Consider the following 24,971-nt stretch of genomic DNA (forward strand, 5'->3'; position numbering starts at 1 on the left):
CTGTGGCTTGAAGTGATTTCCATTATATACAGGGTTTACAGTTTGAGTCAGTGTTTCTCAGTGCCCTCATTAGAAAAATGTTCCAGCCCGCCTGAGCTGGAGGCTGCCTAGGAGAGTGCAGCAGCTGGGCAGCATGGCTGGCTGCTTTGCCCCTTCCTGCACATGATGTTTCATGGAAATACATGACCCTTCTGCTTCTCTTTCCCCCCTCTCCCACCCATTTCTGCTGATTTGCTGTACTTCTAGACTGGCAACAGTCACTTTCTTGCATATAACTAATACTTCCTTATGGCAAAAGTAGATTGAGTATACTCCTGAATATGGAATGATGTAGAACAATCTAGTCCAGCTAAATCTGAAAGAGGTTTGTGCTGTTAAATTCTTTGTTTTCTGCTTGGAAGAGTGGTGATATACACAGCAAAAGTAAGGTTATTGGGTGTTTTACCACATCAGCATGAAATGACAGCACAGTTGGTGGCTGGCTGGTACAAAAGAGAAGAAATATAGATCACCTATGTAGGTGGCATTTAATAACCAATACCTTTAAATAATTGACTGAGGAGCACAGGCTCACAAAATGTCAAATGATGCTGTTGGCCTTTTACTGCTCAATAAAAAATCAGCCTTTAATCATTGTTTAAAGGAGAACCTGATGATGGGTTGATGTTAGATGTAACAAGCCTGATTCCAGTTTCAGTTACACTGGTGCAAATCAGAAGTAAAAAGAGAGAGAGATCAAAATCAGGCCAAAAGTGGAGGGTTTTATTTTATTTTTAATTGTCCTTATATGTAGGTTTATTACCATTCTTACCAAGCCTGCATCTACACTTGAATTCAATTTAGTTTTAGTAGAAGGAAGTTTCCAACATAAAACTGTATCAGAGAAAGAGTGGCCAAAGATGAGGCACAGCTGTTAACCTGATACTCAAATGTGGTATAGGACTATTCACTGATGTCAGCTACATTTTAGATGTGTGTGTATATAGAGAGAGGCACATATCTAGATTGGCTGTTTGGCTCAATGCTGCACTGGGAAGGTTTGGCGATTAAAATGCTGTCAACATGAAAAAGTCACCAAAAGTGAAAACCAGAGAAACCAGTTTTTCTGCCTCCCATTGTTGACATTTCATGGCCAGATTGCTAGCTCTCCTGTCAAGATAGAGCAAAGTAATGTGGGTAAGCATTCCACAGTGCAGTGTTGTGGGAAGGCAGAGCTGATCCCTGCTCTTCTTGGGATTCCCTCATAATTCTGTGAGCTCTTCATGCTGAGGAATGTCAAAGCAGCACAGCAGTCTCTCCAGCCCTCCGCCTATAACAGCAGTCTGCCAGCCACTGTGTTCCTGACAGGACAGAACAGGAACATTCCAATGATTTGTCGGAATAAGAAGTTCTCCAGCTTAACACTATTTTGAAATAACTGCCTTCTGTGTTAAGGCGGACTAAGTTATTTCAGAATAGCACTAGTTATTTTGAAATAGTGTTGCAGTGTAGACGTACTCTCAGATGTCAGATACTTCCCAGAGCTTTGAAAGGGGAAGGGTGCATGCCAGCAAGGTAGCAGAGATCACAAAATACTGAGCACAGCCAACTGGGCAAGCATTGTTACACTTCTAGAAATAGAAGTAGCAGAATCTTATTTTATTGTGAAAGCAGAATTGATTTACTGTCCCTAGCTACTAAATTTATCCACCACACATACACACACTCTTAAACACAGTTCTACAGATGGGATATAATTACCAGCTTTGGTTGCTCACGCAGGTCAGGTGGTCTAGACATGAGGAGGGAGCTGGATCATGCCAGTGCACACTGATGCTCCTGGAGGATGATTGTAGAGCCGAAAGACCCAATCCTATAGTTTTGCACCCTTCTTTTTATATGTTTTAGTCCACAGATCTTGTCCTGTACTGCTGCCCCAGGGCACTGTATGACAATGAGTCATCAGTTAACAGCAAATGGGACATAGGTGGTCTTTTCTTGATGGGGCTTTTGTCTCTCTTTCTTGGTTGGATTCTTTTGCAGGACTTGTCTGTATTGTTCTTTGGCCATCAAGCTAGTGCTGGTAGGCTGGTCACCCAGACAGGGTGGCTTCAGGGACAGATCACTTTGCACCCCCACACACACATTCACACTTTTAAATGAGATTACATAGACACACATCTTATTTTAAACAGAGTTAAGATAGGACAAAATTTGAAATGGGGTTTCAGTTACTATATGGAGTCACTTTAGTTATAATTTATTAACAGTTTAAAATGTGGTTCAGTGACAATATAAAAAAAGTTACAACAACAGATTCCTCAAAAAGCAATTCTTAACAGGTTACTAACACATTAATTCAAATCCCATTCATAAAAATTGAGCCGCAATTCAGAAGGGCTTTGCATAATATCATGTTGGTAGATATAATTCATTAAAAGGGCAGTTTCATTCTTCAGCCCTACATTGTGGGATACTGGCGGAAGCCACTTCTCTTGACAAAACCAACATCAGATTCACACTGGCTCTTTGTCAACAATAAAGGGAGGGTAAAAGACAAAAATTTCTCACAGGACAGGAAGTTTTTTGTTGCAAAACTGGGTGTTTTGCCTGACAAAAGGTGCATTGCAGTGTAAACGCTCTCACTGATAGAGGCAGCAGTGCAGGAGTACAGGGTATATGTGGATCCAGTGCTTGTGGGGAGCTGGCTTTTAAGGGCACTGGCTCTTACTCCCCACTGCCTTGCTGCCTCTGATACAGCAGGGGAGGAGTGCGTGCGTGTAGTCAACATGATTAACTGGAAAGCCCAGGCTTATTGGTTAATCATGTAGTCATCTACATGTTGACATCCTTAACTTTGACTTCCATCTGTTGGAGATGCTGCCTTTCTCTCTGTCTTATTTAATTTTATTCTAGGTCCTGACATGTTAAACCTAATTATTTATATAACAGACCTTTTGTTTCTGTACTGAATTTGTTCTCTTTACCTTGTTAAAAACCTTCCAATATTTGATTTTTTTTCTTCTGCGAATCTTCCTGTTTGTAGAGGGGGATGTAGGAAGGCAGGTGCAAATGCCTCATTAACCTCTAATTGATCAAAGAAAAAGGTTCAGAGGGGTAGTGTAGGTTGTCTGGAACAGGAAAAACTTATAGTCTGGTAGCACTTTAAAGACTAATAAAACATGTAGATGGTATCATGAGCTTTTGTGGGCGCAGCTCACTTCTTCAGATGACTGGAGTGTTGGAAGTCCAGATCCAAGAATAAATGGGGGAAGGATGAAGAGGGGGGAGGGGAGAAGGTAAAAAAATATGGGAGGAGCGGGGAGAGAAAGAGGCAGTGGGTAGATAAGTTTAAAAGGGAAAGCCGAGCCAGTCTATAACAGGAAAAACTGAAAAACAACAGCACCTTAAAGACTAGATAGTAAAAAGAGCCGAACTGTTAGTTTGCACTTGGAAAGGAAGAGTACTAACAAGAGATTCTGTACAGACATCAAGAACCATTGGCACCTTCATTGTTTGGTTGGTTGATAATGTCCCAGCCATCCAATATCGCGATTTAAACCATCTGCATGAGAATTTAACTTGTGAATGAAATGGAGTCCCAATCCTTCTTTGTTTATTTTGCTTGTGGAATATGTCTATAACAAAAAAGCAACTTGGGAGATCCCTTAATGCAGTGGTCTCCAAACTTTTTACACCCAAGATTACTTTTTAAATCTCAGAACAAGCAAAGATCTACTGTCCCATTCTTCCCCGAAGACCCCACCCCTTCCTTGAAGCCCCGCCCTTTCTATTCTCCTCCTCTCCATCACTTGCTATCCCCAGCCCTTATACACTCTGTCACTTTTTTTTCCCCAATTCTTATGTAGGAAGAGGTTTTTCCAACATTTGGCTTGTCTAGACTGGACCAAATGTTAGAAAAGCCCCTTCTTTTGGAATCCCCCGTATTCTTTGTGGAACGAGGAATATAGGGGTTACCAAAAGAGAATGTTTGCTCTTCCACTAAAAAAAGCAGAAGAACAAATGCATCTCTGGATGTGGAAGAGTTTTTCCAGGATATCTCTGGAATCCTGGAAAAACTCCTGCAGTCTAGCTGTATCCTCACTGGGTTGATAGAGGATGTCTGGGCCCTGGGGTGGGAACGAGGGATTTGGGTGTGGGAAGGGGTGAGAGGTGCAAGCTCTGGGAGGAAATTTGGATGCAGGAGGAGGTGGAGAAGGGGATGCTGGCTCAGGCAGGGGTTCCAGGCTGGGAAGCGTTGGGGTCAGATGGAGGGTTGCAGTACTAAGCAAGCCACAGGCTTGTGGCTGTAAGGATGCAAGAATTTGGGTTGGGGTATGTGAGGGGCTCAGGGCAGAGGGTTCCAGTATATAATAGGCTCAGATCTAGGTTCTGGGGGGGAGGTGCAGGCAGGGCCGGATATACGGCAGGGCGAGCGGGGCGGCCGCCCCGGGCCCCGCACTTCAAAAAGCCCCGCGCATGCGCCGTGGCAAAGGGGGGCCCCGCAAGATTATGCTGCCTGGGCCCCGCAAGACGGTCATCTGCCCCTGGGTGCAGGAGTGTCATAATGTTGATGCCAGATGGGGACTGGGCCCCAATTGGGGGTTTGTTGGCCAGGCTTCATTTTTAAATAAAACACTATGTCAAACACAAAAAGTTTCTGCATTGTCTTTATTTATGGGAAGGGCAGGGAACCTGTTTTGAGTCAGGGGGTCACTGACCCACAGAAAAGTCAGTTGCGGCCACACAAGGGAGATGGGGGGAAAATAGCTCCTCCCAATCCCCCCCAAGCCTCTCTAATGTGGCCCCAACTGTTGGTGGGAGCAGGGGACATGGTACTGTGGAAGGGTGCTAGTGTGTGCTGGGGCACAGGATAGAGTGCTGGCATGGGGACAGGGTTCTGCAGCAGGGCACAGGGGAGAGGGGACAGGGTGCCGTGGGGGCGGGGGAGGAGACAGGGTTCTGCAGCAGGGGACAGGGTGCCAGTGGGGAACACGAGAGAGGGGACACGGTGCTGGAGGGAGGGGACAGGTTTCTGCAGCAGGGGACAGGTTGACAGTGGGGGCAGGGAATCTCTTGCACCAGTCTCCTCCCAGGGCTTCCCCCCCCCCCTTACAGAGCATGGAAACCCCCCGTGCGTGCCTCCTCTGGGGCCAACTCCCACGGCGCAGGGAAGCCCCTGTGCGCATCTCCTCCAGGGCCAACTCCCCCTCTCGCGGCGCAGGGAAGCCCCGCGCACACCTCCTCCAGGGCAAGCTGCTCCTTCCCACTCAGGAGGGAAGCCCTGGCGCGCACCTCCTCTGGGGACCGCCCACAAGTTCCGGCACGCCCCAGACTTGAGGGAGGGGAGCAGCTAGCGCACTTCTGGAACCCCTGGAAGTGGCACGCAGCTGCAGGACTTCTGTCCACCCCACAAGAAGGTGGCACTACCTCCATTTTCACTGGAGGCAGGTAGTGGGGCTTCTTGGGGATGGGGGGTAATGAGGGGCCCCTGAATGCCTCGCGTTCGACTGGTCGAGCCCTCGCAATTGACTAATCGATCGCGATCGACCGGTTGGTGACCACGGCCTGAATGAGTGTCTATGGTGGAGATTAAAGTGTTCTCCAACAGGTTTTTGTGTGTTCCCTTTTCAGATATGATTTGTGTCCATTAATTCTTTCCCGTAGGAACTGTCCAGTTTGTCCAATATATATTGCAGTGGGGCATTGATGGCATTTGATGGCATAGATTACATTACTGGATGTGCAGATAAATGAGCCTCTGATTTGGTGGCTGGTGTGGTTGGGTCCAGTGATGAATTTGCTTTTATAGATATGTGGGCGGAGTTGGCAACGGGGCTGATTGCAGGGCTGGGTTCCTAGATGCTTCTGATGTAGCTGTGTTGCATGGTTACCAGAAAAAATTGTTTCAAGTTGGTGGGTTGTCTGTAAGCGAGAATAGGCCTTCCCCCAAGACCTCTGAGAGTGAGGGGTCATTTTCCAAGAGAGGTTGTAGATTATGTATTGGAAGGGTTTAAGTTGTGGACTGTAGGTAATGACAAGTAGAATTCTGTTGTTTTCTCTTTTGGGTCAGTCTTGAAGTAATTCATGTCTGGGTACTTTTTTGGCTCTATCAATCTGGTTTTTCACTTCTCTAGGTGGGTATTTCAGTTTTAGGAATGTTCTTTATAGATCCTGTAGGTGTTTGTCTTTGTCTGTGGGATCAGAGCAAATCTGGTTGTATCTTAGGGCTTGGCTATATACAACAGATTGAGAAATGTGTCTAGGATGGAAGCTGGAGGCATGAAGGTAAGTATAGCAGTTGGTAGGTTTCCAATATAAGGTGGTGGAAATTTTCCCATTATATAATTGTATTGTGGTGTCAAGGAAGTGGATTTCTCATGTGGACTGATTCAGGCTGAGGTTGATGGTATGGTGGAAGTTGTTGCAATCCTTGTGAAATTCTTCAATAATCTCTTCCATGGGTCCATATGATGAAGATGTCATTCTTGTAGTGTAAGTAAAGTAAGGGCTTTAGGGGGCGAGAGCTGAGGAAACGTTCAAGGTCAGCCACAAAGATGTTGGCATATTGTGGTGCCATGCACGTGCTCATGGCTGTGCTGCTGACTTGAATATACAGATTGTCTCTGATTCGGAAGTAGTTGTGGGTGAGTACAAAGTCATAGAGCTCTGTAATCAGGTGTGCAGTGCTATCATCAGGGATGGTGTTCCTGATGGCCTGTAATCCATCTTCATGTGGAATGTTGGTGTAAAGGGCTTCTGTGTCCATAGTGACTAGATGGTATTTTGGGATAGATTACTGATGTTTTTAAGTTTCCTCAGGAAGTCAGTGGTGTTGCGGAAGTAGCTAGGAGTGCTGGTAGCATAGGGTCTGAGGAGAGAGTCAGTATAGCCAGATAATCCTACTGTGTGCCAATGCTTGAGATGATGGGGTCATCCGAGATTTTCAAGTTTGTGTATCTTGGGTAGCAGACAGAAAACTCCTGGTTGGGTATGGGGTGAGGAGGTTTAGTGTAAATTTGGTCTTGAGTAGCATCAGAGAGCTTCATGAGCAGTTGGTTCAGGTTTTTTTGGTATTCTTTAGTGGGATCACAGAAGAGAGGCTTGTAGAATCTGGTATTGGTGAGTTGTCTGGTTGCCTCCTGTTCATAATCTGTTCTGTTCATGATGACTACAGTGCCTCCTTCGTCAGCTTGATTATGACATTAGGATGGTTTTTGAGGCTGTATATAGTATTGCGTTCGGCATGACTCAGGTTATATATTGTTGTTTGCTGACAGTGTTAGCTCGAGCATGTTTGTGGAAGCACTTGATGTAGAAATCAAGACTCCTGTTATGACCGTTAGTGGGGGTCCACAAAGAAGCCTTCCTCTTGTGGGATTGGCAGGGGGGAAGCAGCAAGGTTGGTGTGTTGTACATCGGTGTGTTGGAAGTATTCCTTCAGGCAGAGGCGGCTAAAATAGGATTCCAGATTTCCACAGAACTGAATCATATTCGTAAGAGTAGTGGGGCAGAAGAAGAGTCTTTGAGATAGGACAGATTCCTTTGCTGGGCTAAGAGAGTGGTTGGATAGGTTGACAGTGTTGCTAGGTGAGTTGAAAGTATCTGGAATGAGAGATCCTGAGGCATGTAGCAGATTGGATCGTTTATTGTCCTTTTTCTTCTGAAGTGAGATGAAGTAGTGCTTGTAGGTGGTTTGTTGAAAAAGGTGTTATTAAAGAATTGCTTTGTTTTAATGAAGAAAAGAAAAGGGAGAGACTCTGATTATAGCTTCTAAGAACCTTGGGGAAATATTTAGCACATGCTTATCTCAGGGTATGTCTAGAAGGTGATATAGAAGATAAATAGATACCAGGCATTAATCTAAAAAAATGTATTTATCTTACTGAGAATCCCAAAAGGCCTGTTACAAAAATAACTAGTAGTAACCCCCTTCTGCAGATGACTAAAGAAATGGAGACATCATGACATACAGAGGTTCCTTTGCAGAGTCAAGAGTTTCCTGACTTTCAGTTCTTGCTCTAGGTGCCAAATAACTGCCTCCCTGTACTGGTTTGTGGAGAGCAGCTTAGCAACTAACATAATGGATAAAACATTGATTGACCTTTCATCTTTATTTAACTCTGTATAGAAGCTAAGTTGAGACACTAGGTAAAATAAATTTGGACCTCAGTTTGAGATCTCTAGTGAACAGTAGTCCATATCATTAAACAAGCACATATGTCACAATTTGGCATGGTTGTCACGCTCCCCTCTAGAGGGACCAACTGATCCTGCACAAAATTAACTACCCTACCACTAAATTTTACCTCTACAACCTAGAGAATAATACAGCTCTTCTAGGTCACAAGCCACTAAGCAGCATGGCTGTAGTTGCAGCATTCATGCTGTGCTAGTAAATGGTGCTGCCACAGTTTCCATTACTGCTTGTCAGTTAAGCTCAAGATGCATTTAAAATGTAACCAGTGTGCCAAAGATTTAAATTAGATTTAATTTACATAGATCAAGGGAACAAATCAATATAATTAGTCAAAAGTCACATTGACTAAATTCACATTCTTGTCACAATGGGTCATATTGTCACATTGATTTTTTTATTTTATTTTTAAAGCAGAGTTCTTTATTGATTAATGACCCAGTATGGTTTATTTCCTGAAACATTATGGTTGCCAGGCATTATAGGGTATTGCCTTTTTAGTACAGGAGGCCAGCAAAATTATCATTGGGCATCATTTTCAGCAGTGCTGAGCACCCAGAACTCCAGTTAAAGCAGTGGAAGATGCTAGTTCTGAGAATACCTGAAAATCAGTCCTGGCAAACCTGACAAAATGCATCTTGACACTTGATACCTGGATAATGCTTTAAGAGCAATAAACTTTACTTGAACTTTATTAGGAAGGACATATGTTGTTAAACCTGAATACTAAAAAGCTGAATGACATTCATAGCTTCCTTTCAAAACATTTAAGATTTACCTCTACTAATGCCTTCTAATCCTGTTGATATGTTTTACCAATGGGGTTGTTTTAATATTGTGTATATATAGCTTTTATGTTTATCAGCTTTTATTTAAATCAGTTATATATATCAAACAGGCATTTAGTTAGTGTCAACTAAAACAACTTTCAGTCTTTTGTAGCTATTCTATTGATTAAAAGGTGTTTTCAGGTGAGGGCTTTAAGCCATTTTCATGATTGTTTCACCATCATAGGTTGCCCTTGTTTGCCTCATCAGAGTTCAGAAGGGGTAAACAAAAGAATTCCTTGTGGTAACAGATGAAGATTAAGGCAGCTTTGAGCCTCTGTGTGAAACATAACTACCATAACAAAGATAAATACAAAATTCTAAGAGACCAGAACTGTAAGTCACTAATAAAAATTTCAACAACAACAAAATGAAAAACAGAGACCGTGGGGGTATTAAGATAAATGGAATAACTATTCTTGAACAATAATCAGTGTATTATACAGTCTTTATATTTTATAACTACACTTCTGAATTATGCGATAGCATGGTATTAAAAACAACCCCACAAGTTATCTATTGTGTTATGTGCCTTATGCCTCAGGTGCTAAAGAAGTTCACTCGAAATGTTCACGCTAATCTTTTTCATCCATGTGTGGATTTTTTCCATCCACGTGTGGATTTTTTCCATCCACGTGCAGAATAATTTTTATGTGCATTAAGGAATGTGCAATTGTAACCACCAGTAGGGGAAAAAACCTGCATGTGGACAATCTGCTTATCACCTGGGTGGCCTTTGAATCTCTCTACAGCAGCCACATAAGCATGTAGTTTATATGTACCAATATGGAGATGGCGTGTGACACATCACTTCCATTTTGGTGCATATAGATGATGTGTGGTGGGAGTGGGGCTGAGTTGTTGGGTGGGGGGATGAGAGAACTAGCTGGGGCCACAGGCTCAGGTGAGGCTGGGAATGAGGAGCTTGGAGTTTGGGAGGGTGCTCAGGGCTGGGGCAGAGTTTTGAGATGAAGCTGTGGCTAGCGATGAGAAGTTTTGGGTATAGGCTCCCCTCGGAGAGAAGGCTCCTCTTTCCCTCTTCTCTCACTGCAGCAGCTCCTAGTCAGCTGAGAGGCATCTCTCTGCCAGTTGTGGCAGGTCCAGTAATGCTAGGTTAGGCTGAACAAAGGGGCACCTCTCTCCCAATTACCGGAGGTCGATGCTGCTAAGGATGATGTGTGTGTGTGGGGGGGGGGGGGGGGGAGAACATTGAGGAGGCATCTTGCCATCAGGGTGCTGTTGTGGATGGGGGAGAGGTACACTCCTCCAGCCCCAGCATGGGTCTCACCCGACCACAGCTGTGGCAGCTCCCTGCATGGCAGCCTTGAGATCCCGCATGGGACTCATTAGGCAGCTGAGCAGCTGCACAGATTAGAGGGAAACTTGATGGGAACTGAACTTTTTTCTCTCCCAGAGTGATAGTCTAGTTCTAGTAAGTCAAGGTTTGAGGTATGTTTGAGTGTGGTGAGGAGACTTGCACGATTTCTATCTTAACAGTACCTATGCTGTAGGTGAAGAAGACAGGATTTGGGATTCCAGAGCTATCATGCACTTTTATAAGCACTCTGGGGCTAATCTGAAGACAGTTGACATCAGTGGGAAGTTTTGCATTGACTATGGCAGGCTTTGGTACAGATCATACATTAACATGAAAAAGAAAATAAAAAATAGCTTGAATTTCTATGTGTAAAGTTGCCTTTGGAAACTGGAGAAACATACCTCTATAATATAAGTAGCAGTAGATATGTGAATAGATTCATGTATTTTTCCAAATAATGAGCACAGATTATGTATGCCTTCTTACACATGATTAATCTTTTTTCAGGTTGAGTTTGAGTGGCTTAGGCAGTTTTGGTTTCAAGGCAAACGCTATATGAAGTGCACTGGTTGGTGGTCTGAGCCAATGGCTAAATTGGAAGAGTTTTGGAAAAAAATGGAGTTTATGGTAAGTATTAGCAAATAGCCTAAACTATTTTAGAACCTAATTCTGCAGACTTCTTAAGAACTTAATTCTTCTGCATTGCATGAAGAACGTCCATTGAAACTGCTTTGTAGAATCAAGCTTTAAATTTTCATTATTTGTATACTCTTTATAATGCCAGTCCTTCCTTCCAATTCTCCCATAGAGCAGGAGAAGGAATAATATAGCAAAACTAAATGAACAAAACAAAAACAAAAAAACAGGAGATGCTTCTTACAGTTTTTCTGACTACCATAAAGTATGATATCAAAGTACTGTATTATTACTTAATACTAACTTAATGATTTGTCTTCACTGGAAATTTTCAGCTCGTTTCCCAGTTTTCAGATAGCACCACTGATCTATTGGTAATAACATCTGTATGCACTTTCGCCAGTTCTTGTGCTGGCCTAAGAATGGAGAAGAATGCTAGTGAATGCTAAACAGTGTCTTGAGCAATGCTAGTTAAGTGGCTAAAATCCCCATGTCCTTTGAAAATATATCTCTGTCTTTGTCTACACTGGGGATTTCTCCCTGTTGCAGCCATTTGTGACCAGCCATTAATGTAGCTACACCTTTGCAATCTGTGATGTCTTACTGCAAAATATTTAGAAAATTCCGTACCAACACAGTTTACCATAGTGTCAAGTATTACCTATCTACAATAAGTTTGTGCACTTGTGACTGGCTGTAGATGACTATAACTAGGGTCAGGTCTCTGCATGGAATGATTTGAAAGTAAGATATAATAGTAAAGAGTTACTAGCATGGACAAAACTTATACCAGCAAACTTATACTGTTTGCTGGTATAGCTTCTTCCAGTACCCTGAATGAAATAAGTTACACCAGCAAAAATGTAGTTTTTGTTGTTTACTCTAGGAATTTTTCACTTTACTGCTATGTTGATCAGATATCACACTTCATCACACATCTGACTGACATTGCTATGTTGGCATAACTTTGTAGCCCTAAACTTGAACAAATGCCCATCGAAATCAATGAACCTGAATATCTCATTTATGTAATTAGGTTTTAGTGGCATTGAATTTGAGTCCAATCCTGAGAGTTACAACTCATCAGTGGTAGTTATAGGTACACAGATCAGGCCCCATGTGTAACTTTCAATTAGAGCAAAGTTTCTTCCTTCACCAACAATAGCAGATGACAGTTTGCAATGCACCATGAACAGAGAAATGTGTTTGCCTACTGGAGCTCAAGTTCTACAATATGAGCTTTTTCTGCAGCAACTGATATTGCAAATACTCAAAATACTGCTGAAAACCAGGACTTAGATGTTTGTTCTTCTTCCAGCTGCACAAAGAAATCAGTGTGTCCTGGATTTTACCATAAAAAAGGAAGTGATTTGTAGCTATTTTATTTTTTAATGCATTTATCTTTTCTGTTTAAATCCACTTGCACTCCAATTTTGCTGATGTTTTTGGAACTCACATTACTTTTATCTTCTTTTAAAGAGCTTTTCAGTTTATTTTTCTTTGAAATAACCGTCTACTTTCTTGTAACACAAAGATTTGGGGAAGCAGGCACAAGATTGTTTGATTGTTATTTTATAACCATTGTGTGTTGGGAACTGGGAAAAACAGCAAACTCAGGATTTCTCAAGAGCTAGGTTTTCTGCAATTGGTGTGACATTACCATGTGTCTCTAATTAGAAGCATGGTGGCGTCAGTGTATCTCCTTTCAACAGGCCTCAGGATGATATTTATCAGCAAATTGAAGGTTTAGGCCAAGACAGAAGCTGCTTCTAATTTAAATTTTAAAAATTGCTTTAATGTTTTATGATTTCTAACAGATTTATCACAATTAATTTCAGCTATTGAGGGAGACAGTAGAGAATTTTAATTGAGAATGTCTGTTGTTTTGATGAGTCTTTAAGTAAATTTGGTGCTTACTGGATGTGGGACCCAGAGGCAGCCTTTTTCTCTTCTGTTCTTTCTGTTTATACCTGCAGCATGTACCACATTCATTTAAAAACTGACAGTAGGGGGCATTGTTGAGCTGTAGTTTTAATGAAACAACAAAACTGAGAAAATACATAGAAATGTAGCATTAACTGTCAAGAATTATCCCTGTTGCTTCAAGTTAGCTGTAATCTCTAAGATTCCATAACACAGGAAATCAATTGTGGGTTAACAAATTCAACAGCAATTTAACATTAAAAAGTGCAGTGTTTTGGTGCACATTTGGATTCTATTGAAATAAGTTAAATCAAAACATTTTTGGAGGTACCTGCCAGTCTACAGTCAATACATTTCTGTAAATTATAATCATTTTAACTGAATGAATGATTATAAAATCTTTTAGTGGATAATTTAGAAAAAAAGCTAAATTTTATGTGATGTGCTACTGCTAATTTTGTCTGTATGGGAGCACTATTTAAGTATTTCAGGAAATACTTTTAAAAAGCATTGTGTTTTTTCTTCACCTCTATATGAGTTGTACAACTCCGATGCATTTTATATGTATTTATCTAGAATGTTATGAATGCAGGTCTTAGACTCTTTGTTTTTATTTTATGTTTTCTTGTTTCAAAATTATTTTTTTTAAATTATACTTTTCAAAAACTGCTTCTGATTCTGCTAGCTGTATTTTCTCCCACATCACAACAGAATAATAATTTAAAAAGTTTAACCCAATGTTTCCTAAACTCAGGGCTCTATTTAATACTTTTATACCCTGTTTTATCATAATGTTTATTCCTGGCATTTCTTTCCCTTAGGATAGTTTTACCCAGGGCTTACTCTTGTGATGTAAATGTTAAACCTTTCATTTGAATGACATTCTGATAAAACATCACATTTCCCCATAATATTACCTCATGAATTTGAGCCATTAAATCCAAAGCAGGTTGACCAGTCTTCACCTTCCTTCCTCCCCCCTTAAAAATATGAAGGCTATTCAAATTTTTGTATTTAAAAAGAAGTCATCCAAGATTAACACATTATCATGTGCAACATCAGGATAAGTGCTGACTGAATTCAAAGAAAGAGTTACCATTTGAAAGGGACTGTACAAGCTTTGCTTTCTGGGTAAAGAGAAGTCTGAAAAGCTGAAATCTCATGTGATGGGAAGAAGTCTTGCTATGGCTGTTCTGAGATTCAGTGGAGAGACAATTTGTCTCTCAGGATCTGATATCATGCAAACCTCACAAACTGACATTTATTTTACCTATAAAATGTTTAATACTGCACCAAAGCTGTGGGAAAAGAAAGAATTAAAAATAAGGAAATGGGGAAACCTAAGTCTTTTTAACTCTAAATTAAATTTGGTAAAGTAAAATGTAAATCACGGATACAGTTTGTTTGAGTTGAAAAGTGAATCGACTTTGATTTTGTATATAAATGACAAATGTTTAAGATTTTTGTTAACATATCTAATGTTCCTTTTTAAAAAATGAAGACACTAGTAGCATTTTATAGGATAAATTGTATTTCCTACTTTGACAGTCCATTTAGCAATGGAGCAACATATTTATATAGCAGTTGGCCTTAATAACCTTTATTGACTTTAGTGGGTATGAGCCAAGACTGCAATTATTAAAATGTATCAGTTTCATTGCAATATAAAATTACAACATATATAATTATGTTAGGTAGGCTAGGCTCCATTTAATCCCACCCATTTATTTAGAGATTTGGCAAGAGGAGGAAAATCATGGCACTAAAATGTACAGAAATGTAGAAGTGACTGGGAGTTGTATTTAATAACAACTGTTGGCCTCCTGTAAAAAGGTCTCACTTGAAGCATGAAACGTACAGGAGCTAAGCTTGAGCTCTTGGCAATTAATTGTCAATAAAGTAGTCTAAATTCAGGAAATCTCATGCCATTTGTTTTACTGTTTTGGCATTCTTAAACAGTTAATAATTATTAAATACAACATACCATTCATTTTAATCTATAAATGTTCTGTACATACAGGAGTATATAAATTGTATGTGATTGTAATAAATTAAGTGTCATTTCATACAATCTGGTATCTTTAAACACAATTGTTTCATCTTACAATTTGGGGGGATTTTATTATTATTATTATTATTATTATTATTATTATTATTATTATTATTATTATTAATAATAATAATATTCTTACTAATAGTACAGCTAATCACACTCTTCCTGTTGTTATTATGCTCAGTATTGCCTTTCAATAGTTCTTTACACTTAAATTGGAATAGGAGGACCAAAATATTGACTTGTTAAATTATTTTTCTTTCCTTTTTGAATTCTATTTTATTATTGGCAACTGTTGCTATATTGAGAGATATTTCAGAGTTTCTGCTATAAGTCATGATTGTTGGGATCTTATACATTGGTGATAAAAATTGAGTCTAGATTGAAGATTGAGATATAGGATCTCAGCCCAGGATAGTAACATAATTTGTTTTTCCCAACATTTTACAAGTTTTAATGTCTATGTACATGAGAGCAAATCAGTGCCAAAATAACCATGATGATCAATAAAGCAAATAATCTGTGTTTTAAAAAGAAATCCTCTGACTTTTCTGTTACTTTGGCAATTTTGAACAACTAAATTTAGATTTAAGAAATTAGCAGGTTAATTAGTTACATTTTCAAAGCCTTGAAGAAATATTAAGGATTTTATAAGTATCAGATAGTATAAAGATCTGACATTGACAGTCAAAAGTAGAATTAAGGCTTAAATTCCACCTCTAACTTTCCCATTGTGTTAGATATTGCAGTTGTCATAGTCATATAATGGAAGGCCTCCAACTACCAGGTGATCATATTTGCCTACTGAACTGCAAAACATGGCTACGTAAGGACTGAAATTCACCCACAACTCTTGGGCTCTCCATATCTGCTTCTCCCATACCTTTTAAATATTTTTGTTAGGTCAATTTTTATGCATACCAGCATTGAAATGTTCCTACAAATTTACCCTTATTAAAAAAAAAAAACAAAAAAACCAACAACCTAATACTGACGTCTGGGTTTTTTTTTCAGTTTTTTTCTTTTTTCTAGCTCACTAATTTCTTAAACTCCAGTATTTCCAGTCCTCAGAAAAGAGAGAGCATGTTCAGCATAATTTACTAGAGAATCATTTACAAAATATATTTTAAAAAAGTGTTGTGTATCACATCTTCCTAAAATATATTTACAATCTGAGAGAATTCAGACTTAAGCCTCCAAAACAAAATGTGTGCTGAAAGCACAAAGGAGTGTGTTTATGATTCTCTTTGAAGTGTTTTTGCAACAGGATAAGGAAAATTTTTAAAACTGCCTGATAGTGTTCAGGGTAAATACTTAAACCCCTTTAGAGAATTTCACACACAGATACTGTGCAGTAGAAAAAAGGATACTTATGTTTCCTAAAGCTGCTACAGCCTACAGCTTTGTACTTAAAGACAGAGGTGTTGAATAGAATTCTACTGAGGATACATCCAGTGACAATATCTACAGGAACATCAGAGCAAACCAGTGGATAGCACTTTCTGTTTTTAACCCTTACATGAGCTAGTTGAGATCTGAGCTCTGTTGGCATGAAGCACTTCTAACATTTCTATTACTAACTGGGAGTGATGCGATGAAATACCCTGTAACTCTTATGGTATATTGTACTTAAAAAAACAACTCTTGAAAACATAAGGATTGGCATAACCCAGCAAACTCAATTTTGAGGCCTGGCTTCCCCAAATGAAAGGGCATCAGATACATGTTGGGGAGGGAGTTAGTGCAACGGTGTAAGGTAAGTGTGTGGTTGACAGGGAGGGTTACATGCAGTTTTAAATTACTAGACTTCTGCTGATTTCTGCTACAAAATTTAATATTATTTAAGTAACCCTCTGTCTGTCTGTCTCTCTCTAAAATACACACATCCCAATTCTACAATAAGATTTATGTAATCTAATTTCTGTGCCCATATTGAGCCCTGTATACTTGACTGGCACTCTATACAGGCATACAGATGTGCCTGCACATTATTTGTTGTGCGCATGAATATATGCGTGCACATCCACATATGCATGTGTGCATACCTTAGTGTATTGCAGTAGTTATGAACTGAGCTATTCTTCTAACTAAAGAAATTATACAAAGCTATAGATAGATATACAGTATGTCTTCAGTGCTTTATACTGCCCCATCAGAACCAATAGGAATTATATCCTAGACTTCATCTGGAATCAGTATTGGGCCTTCAGTCAGGAAGCTAGCACGGGTTTTATATATATTGGGTATGCTATAGTTATGCTAATCTCTTGGATGAACAAACACGCACCACAGCGCATGATCTATCTTTGATCGGTTATTTATTAAAGATTTATATTTTGTCTGTTGTGGTATTATTGTACTGTCATTTTTAATAGGTGGATTATTGATCCAAAAGCTCATCATAAGTTTTATAGCCATTTCATTGTATTAATTTAATAAATCTGAAGAAGATTGTGATAACTTTCTGCTTTTTATAGAAAAAAGCAATAGCTGTGTGGTTGAAACTTTTTTTTATAAATTAGACCAATTATTCAGTTTATTTTCTGATATACTTCAAGTAAATGGCTATTAGTTTTGAGTTGCAGAGCAACAGTAATGATCAGAAACACAAAACTTCTATTTTGTTTGTACTCGTTATTTAGGTTGTGTGTGTGTAAAAAATATGTTGTTTTGAGTTTAAAAAAAGTTCTAACCAGAGAAGTTTTTATTATGTTATAAACTAAGGGAAATAAATCAAATAACTGTGATAAAATTGTCATAATTTGCTGTAATTTTTTCACAATACAGCGAATACCTTTTTTACTGTTAGCTCCTTTTAGTGACTTTATCATTATTTTTAATAGGTGTTACCATTCCTGTAGTAGCTGCCTAGGCCAAGTGGAAATTCTGAATAGTGAAACAGATGCAGTTGCAGTTTACTTAGAATTTCTAAATGTGGGTAGGGTCAAAAGAGAAGATGCTTTTCTAGCAGTCACTGTTTCCAGGAACTGTGTTGTTCCTATTCTGTGTGATCACCAATCCTTTCTTATTAGCAAAATCATTGGGTGACTATCTCTTTTTGTATCTACTACAATTTTTCTAGCATTTCACTAGAAAATGACAGCCTGCTTTTTACAGGTAAGTTCAGAATAATACAGTGAATAGCAATATAAGACACTGTGGTCTGGTTGGATTAGGCCTGGAAATGGTTCCATTCTAGTTCCATTGCCGATTTTGTGTAATCTAGGCAAGTAATTTAAGCTTGATTTTTACAATCTGGTGGACAGATTGACATTTCTGTGTTTTAAAATAAGTATTTAGGTGGCGAACTTTAAGCATTGTTTTCAGCCTCAGTCACCGCATGTGATTTTTACCATAGCTGCAAATATTCCAACATTATGATAGCTGTAAAAGAACTATTCACTGTCATCTTGCCAGTGAGAGAGAAGATTTGAATCACTGGAGATCTGTGTGGGCATGAGGTTTACCCACATAGATCCAATTGTATAATAAGAGTGGGTGACGACAAGCCGAGCTTCAGGGGACTGTGCATTTGGGCAAAGTTCTGCCTCTGTGAATCTACTTGCAGGAGGTAGTCCCATGTGGCATATCCTGATCATTCACCATATAACATCCAGGGGTCCATTTCAGTTTCTAGTTGTGGCTCTTATGAGCTCTTGGGCAAGACTTTCTGCACTTTTCATTTATTTTGTTTACTACACATACTTCCGTTTAGTAATCCTGAAGCTGTAGTCACAATAAAATGCAGCTTATCTATTAATGTTTACCGTGCTGCAGCAGGCAAGTAATTATTGGGTTTTCTCAAATGTCTGTACTTAACAACGGTTTTGGCAGCCCTTCTTGGACTGCCAGTGCCTCTGAACTCTATATTATTCTCATGGCAAAGGCTTTATATTAAGGTTTAGGTGTAACAAATCTTCTTAAGTTATTTTCTATGTAATAATGTGATTGTTTATCACAATTGGACTAAATGGCATCCCTTTTCATAAGGCTCATTTTGAATGTTTTAAAAATAATAGTAATAGTGTGGGGCAATGGGGCAATTCGGATCTGGAGTCAGTGAGCATGGTGTAAATGGAGTTAAACCTATGATGCATGTGCCCCAGTACCTAGCAAGTGACATTCAGCAAAATGTATTATTAATGGTTAAGAGAAATTGTTACAAATTGTGTTGCCTAAATGTTTAGAATCAATATAGTTATGCAAAAACTAACATGATATACATTCACATATGTATGTTTAATAATAACATTTTGCCTTCTGTCTCAAGTGCCCACCAACTCTCTGCGGGCAGTCTGGCTATTTTGCAGTTGGTATTGTCGGTCACAGTTTAAACTGTATAAACTTACATAGTAATTCAGTGGCAAAGAAAGTAATAGCAGTTAGATTGTCCTTTTTTACCCATTGCATTGCTTTAAGTATTAGGCTTTATGTTCTGTTCCATTTCATATTTCTGTCTAGTGAAATGGCAGTTCTAAGCTGCAAACGCTTTGCAGTATCAGGCCTTTAGGGGTAGTGGTGTAGCTAGGACAGGAAAAGTGGGTGGGCCCTGGCTTTCAGGTGGATGGACAATGATGGAGGGTGAGGAGGGATGAAAGGGAAGGGGGACAGGAAGGATCTGGTGCCCTAGGAACAGAGAGGAAGGCAGGAAGGATTTGATGCTCTGGGGAGGGGGCCAGAGCAGGGAGGTAGTGAAGGAGGAATCCAGTGTCTTGAGGAGGGAATTAGGAAGGAGTGGGGGCTTATTTTCCCCCACCTACACCCCTTACCACTCAGCAGGCACCTAGGGCACACAGGCTGCAGGGCATGCCCATGGGGAGGAGAGCAACCCCACCAGTGTGTGAGCTCCACCTGCCCCTCCAACCCGCAGCTGGATGTCTATCAGCCCGACTGTCCCCCCTCTTTCCGCCCCTGCTAGCGTCATGCAGTGCTGTCCCAGTTTCCAGTGCACCTAGTAGTCCTGCCAAGCCTTGCCTCTACAAGACACGCTCCATGCACAGCACTGGGCTGAACACCAGGACAGGGGTGCATGGCACTGGCAGAAAGGAGTGCGACCAAGCTGATGGGGCCTGAATGTTAAGTGGATGGGCCATGGCCCACTCAGGCCCACCCATCACTACGCCCCTGGTTTAGGGTTTACACCTTTGCACAAAAATAAAGAATGAGCATCTTATTTCATTATAATGTTACGTGTTAATGGAGAAGAATTTGGATGGCAAGTGCACAGAGGCAGAGCACCTACTTGAAAACTTTTATCAGAGACCATTTTCTACCCACTGTACGCCAGCCATTTCTTCATGGAGAGTGGGACAGAGACATGGCATCTCTTTCCTCTGTGACGTGCACTCAAGACAGGTGGGATGGAGCAAAATACAAACTTTGTCATGCTTTATGGCATTTATTTGGGCGCACAATGGTAGGTGCACAAGGAACCCTAAATTAGTCTGTCGTCATACTGAGTTTGAGAGGTTTAAAAACTCACTGATGATAAATAATATTATTTTGCCCATATATAGGTCTTCTCTAGTTATTCCTAAGCAATCTGTTCATTAATGAAGCAACACAGTAATTGTCATAGTCTCTCTGAGAAATCACAATAAACTGAGATGTACTATCCTACAACAGTTTTGAAAATGTACACGAAATGTGGCAACTGCTTAGTTTGAGTGCGCTCTTGTGTTTTATTTATACATAATCTGTGTGTATATATATGTATGTAAATATAGTTGTCATCCCTAGAATTATTGTAATTTCTCTAAGGTACTGTGTTAATCAAAAATGTATAGTGCCCATGAAGCTTGTAAAAATTGAAGCTGAAAAGACAGAGAAATCACTGCTGAAATCTCATATGATGAAAATGTTTATCTAAAGAAAACAAAAGAAGCCAATGAGGTCGCTGTTTCTCTTAATAAATATATTACCATTTAAAATCAGGATAAAAGGGATGGTTTCTCAATTCTTTTTTCCTTTTTTAAAGTCTTTTAGATGTTCTTGTTAAATCTAAAATATTGTAATTGAATCACAGCATTAAATGGCTTTTCTGACAAAGCAGAAGATTTGAGCTCTTCTTTACTGCTAGTTTCAAAAGTAATATATATAGAAAGAGCACAGACACAAAAATTGAGCACATAGATGTATAATCCCAAAGGAATAAACTGACTTTTGCTAGACAAGCTGAAAGCTGATTAAAATATTTCTCATCCTTTGGGTATGCAACAGCTTTTGATGATGGAGAGTGTATTAATATTCAGCTTAGCTGCTTGTCGACACTTCAGACAGGTCCCAGGAAAGAATCTGAAATTGACCAGGTTTTCTCTCTGTGCCAGAAATCTTTCTGAGACACAGAGCAGCACCCTTGTACCAGCAGAAGCAAAGATAAGCATTTTGCGTTCCTATTTAGCTACTATTTTATTTGACTAGAAAATTGCTTGTAGACATTTTGAAAGATTAAAAGTATTGTTAGAACAATATGAAGTCATTAGATGCAGTGTAGACAAGACACTGAACTAAATTTAGCTATAAACAAAAATTCTGCTGTTACAGTCTGTGGTACTAAATTCTATTGTATAAGTCATTTGCATGTATATGGACTCAAATGGTAGTATCAGAAACTTATCTATATAATTTCAGTGAGAATAGTCCCAGAGATGTGTTCTCTCAGTTTAGGCTTTTCCTTTATAGAACAGCATTTATCTTTAACACAGGAAGAGAGTCTAAGCAGTTGCTTTAGCACTGGGGTCGGCAACCTTTTCAAACAAAAGATCCAAACTATATCAAAATTCAGAACAAGTGGTCAATAAAGAATGAGTATAAGGATGCCCATTTGCATGACTGAAAATATACAACTTAATATTATTGATAATTGACATGATGATTAATAATAGCATAAATGAAATAAATGATGATTAATAATAGCATAAATGAAAAATACTCAGACTTTATTTAATGGGACATCTGCTACTGCATCTTTTGGCACATTTCTTTGAAGTTTACATCAATAACTGATGAAATTCAGGTTCGTGCATGCATTCAAGCTACATGAGTAATTACATGTTTTTAAAATTTTGAATTAATTTTTCATTTTAATTAAAAAAGTTGCATGCACTTTGGAATTACAAAAGAGCCATATTTGGTTCCATACTGAGCCATATTTGGCACAAGAGCCATAGATTAGCAGCTGATTAGTAGAAGTACTGTTCTTTTTCAGACAGGCTGACAATGTTAGCTTCTTCTCCTATCTGAATATACACTGTATCTCTACAAAACATATAATATGCTGCATGAGGTGCCTTTAGGATGACTCCGGGGCTAAATATTTCTAATAGGTGAAAGAGCAAGACTTAATCATCTTAGTTAACTTAATTAAGCTGTGATTTTTCTTGTGGAACAGCCTAAAGTATAATGCATTTGTAAATTTGATTACATAGATAAATCTTACAGTTTTTGTAGTAGGTCTGAATAGTGTTGAAATAGATGACATTGATCAGTAAATGAAGATAATTTAAATGCGGCTAGATTAAAGCTTTCAGTAGATTTGAATAATCAGAATTTAAAGATATTGGAAATCCAGTGACTTAATTTATTAAGATTTTGACCAGCTGTATTTTGAGACCATTTCTTACCTATTCTCTCCCAAGCTAATCATCTTTGTATGGAGACAACTTGCCATTCATGGATCTTACACTTTCTATGTGCAGTTAGAAGAGTCAATTGATTCTCCAACTCTGTTTCTGGACTTTTTGGGTGTGTCTAGACTACAGGGCTTTGTTGACAAAAGTGGACTTTTGTCGACAAAACTATATCTGCATCTGCACTACCGCTGAGTTCTGTCGACAGAATGCGGCAGTTTTGTCGACAGCAGTAAACCTCATTCTATGAGGAATAATGCCTTTTTTCGACAGAGTTATGTCGAAAAAAGGCTCTATTGCATCCACAAAAGAGAGCGTCTAGACTCTGTCGAAAAAGTGGCTTCCTTTGTCAACAGAAAGGAACTGGCTGTAGTCTAGACACTCTTTTTCGACAGAAGCTTTGTCGACATTATCTGTGGGACCCCACTAATTACCTCTCTCCACTCGGAAAACTTACCATTTATTCCTACCGTTTTTTTCTATCATTTAGCCAGTTATCAATCCATGAAAGGACCTTCCCATGATAACTTATTTTACTTAAGAGCTTTTGGTTAGGGGACCTAGTCAAAGTATATCTAAGTATACTGTAGCCACTGGATGCCCCTTGCCCACATGCTTATAGACCTCCTCAAAGAACTCTAGTATATTAGTAAGTCATGATTTCCCTTTATAGAAATCATATTGACTTTCCCCCAACAAATTATGTTCATCTATGTGTCTAACAATTTTCTTTTTTACTATAGTTTCAACTAATTTGCCCAATACTGATGTTAGATTTACCGGTCTAAAAATTGCCAGGATCACCTCCAGAGACCTTTTTAAATATCGGTGTCATGTTAGCTATCTTTCAGTCATCAGGTATGGAAGCTGATTTAAAGGATAGGTTACAAACCACAGTTAATAGTTCCTCAATTTCCCATTTGAGTTCTTTCACAACTCTTGGGTGAATGCCATCTGGTCTCAGTGATTTGTTGCTGTTAAATTTATCAATTTGTTCCAAAACCTCCTCTAGTGACACCTCTATCTGGGACAATTCCTCAGTTTTGTCACCTAAAAAGAATGGCTCAGGTTTCTGAGAATGGGAATCGCCTCAGTATCTTCAGCCATAAAGATTGAAGCAAAGAATGTATTTAACTTCTCTGCGATGACTTTTTCATCTTTGAGTGACTTCCACTTTTTAAAAGGTATCTTTTCATCTGTCACTGCTTCTTTTACTTGGTTGTTAAGCCACGGTGGCATTTTTTTTGGTTCTCTTATTGTGTTCTTTAATTTGGGGTATACATTTAAGTTGCGCCTCTATTATGATGTCTTTGAAAAGTTTCCATGCAGCTTGCAGAGATTTTACTTTTACTGTAAGGACATAAATAGTTATTAAAATATAAAAAACCCAACAAGAACAAAAATTACACTTATTAAGAACATGTATGGAAATTTTGTACTGAATTGTGATTGTGTATACTGATATTTTTTCTATTGTTCTCAGAAGGCCACCTTTATTTCTTACCTATTTATTTAAGTAAATATTTAAATATCAATATATCTATAAATATAATTCATGGCAAACAAATGCTCTGCAGATAAGTTGCTCTTTGTAACTTTTGCCATATCATAAACAAGTTAAAGATAAGTTTTGTCATGTTAGCATCCAACCAGTAGCGGGGACTAAGATACATATAAACAGATAGAGGAAACAGTGGAGTTGATATGATCTTTTTTCACACTTTTGCTATCCGAAGAATTTGGTAACTCTTAGATTTCTAAAACCACTTCACCATTTGAAATTACCCTGTCCCATAGTGTTGCCAACTTTCCAATTGCACAAAACCAAACACCCTTGCCCCACGCCTTTCCTTCTTCTCTGAAGCTCTGTCCCCTTTCACTCCAGCCTCCCTGTCTGTGTCACTCAGTTTCACTGGCGTGGGGCTAAGGAGTTTGGAGTGTGGCAGTGGGTGCGGGCTCTGAGATAGGGTCAGAAATGAGGGGGTCAGAGTGCAGGAGGGAGATTCAGATTGGGTGAAAGGGTTGGGGCATAGAGGGGGTTTGGGCTTTGAGAGAAAGTTTGGCTGCAGGAAGGGACTCAGGGCTGGGGACTGGGATGCAGGAGGGTTTTTGGGGCATGGGGGCTCTGAGCATGCTCGCATTGGGCAGCTCCCAGGAAGCAGCACCTTCCTTTGGGCAGCAACCTGCAAACAGTGCCACGTCCCTGTAACCGGCCAGAGTAAGTCTCAGGTCCAACACTGGGCTCTCAAGGTACAAAATACGCCACACAGGTATCTGTCAAACACAAGTAGTTTATTTCCTGACAGCTAACAGCTGTGCCCCATAAATGGAAGAACAATATAACAAAGAAGCAGCATATCTTACGTCCCTTACTGCAAGCCTGGAACCCCGGGTAGGCTGCGGACCAAGT

At 39.5% G+C, this 24,971-nt stretch overlaps 1 protein-coding gene across 15 annotated transcripts in view; it reads left to right on the forward strand.

The window, feature by feature from the left end:
• Positions 1-24,971, forward strand: part of FTO (FTO alpha-ketoglutarate dependent dioxygenase) — a 397,366-nt gene that overhangs the window by 136,313 nt on the left and 236,082 nt on the right. For 11 of the 15 annotated variants that reach the window (XM_075940285.1, XM_075940291.1, XM_075940286.1 and 8 more), the window contains one exon: positions 10,829-10,948. The exons of the other annotated variants lie outside the window; for them this stretch is intronic. In XM_075940285.1, the coding sequence (XP_075796400.1) occupies positions 10,829-10,948 (120 nt within the window). The remainder of the gene's footprint in view (positions 1-10,828; positions 10,949-24,971) is intronic. 15 annotated transcript variants of the gene reach the window in all.

The sequence above is a fragment of the Pelodiscus sinensis genome, chromosome 12 (assembly GCF_049634645.1).
Source record: "Pelodiscus sinensis isolate JC-2024 chromosome 12, ASM4963464v1, whole genome shotgun sequence".
Classification (NCBI taxonomy): domain Eukaryota; kingdom Metazoa; phylum Chordata; order Testudines; family Trionychidae; genus Pelodiscus; species Pelodiscus sinensis.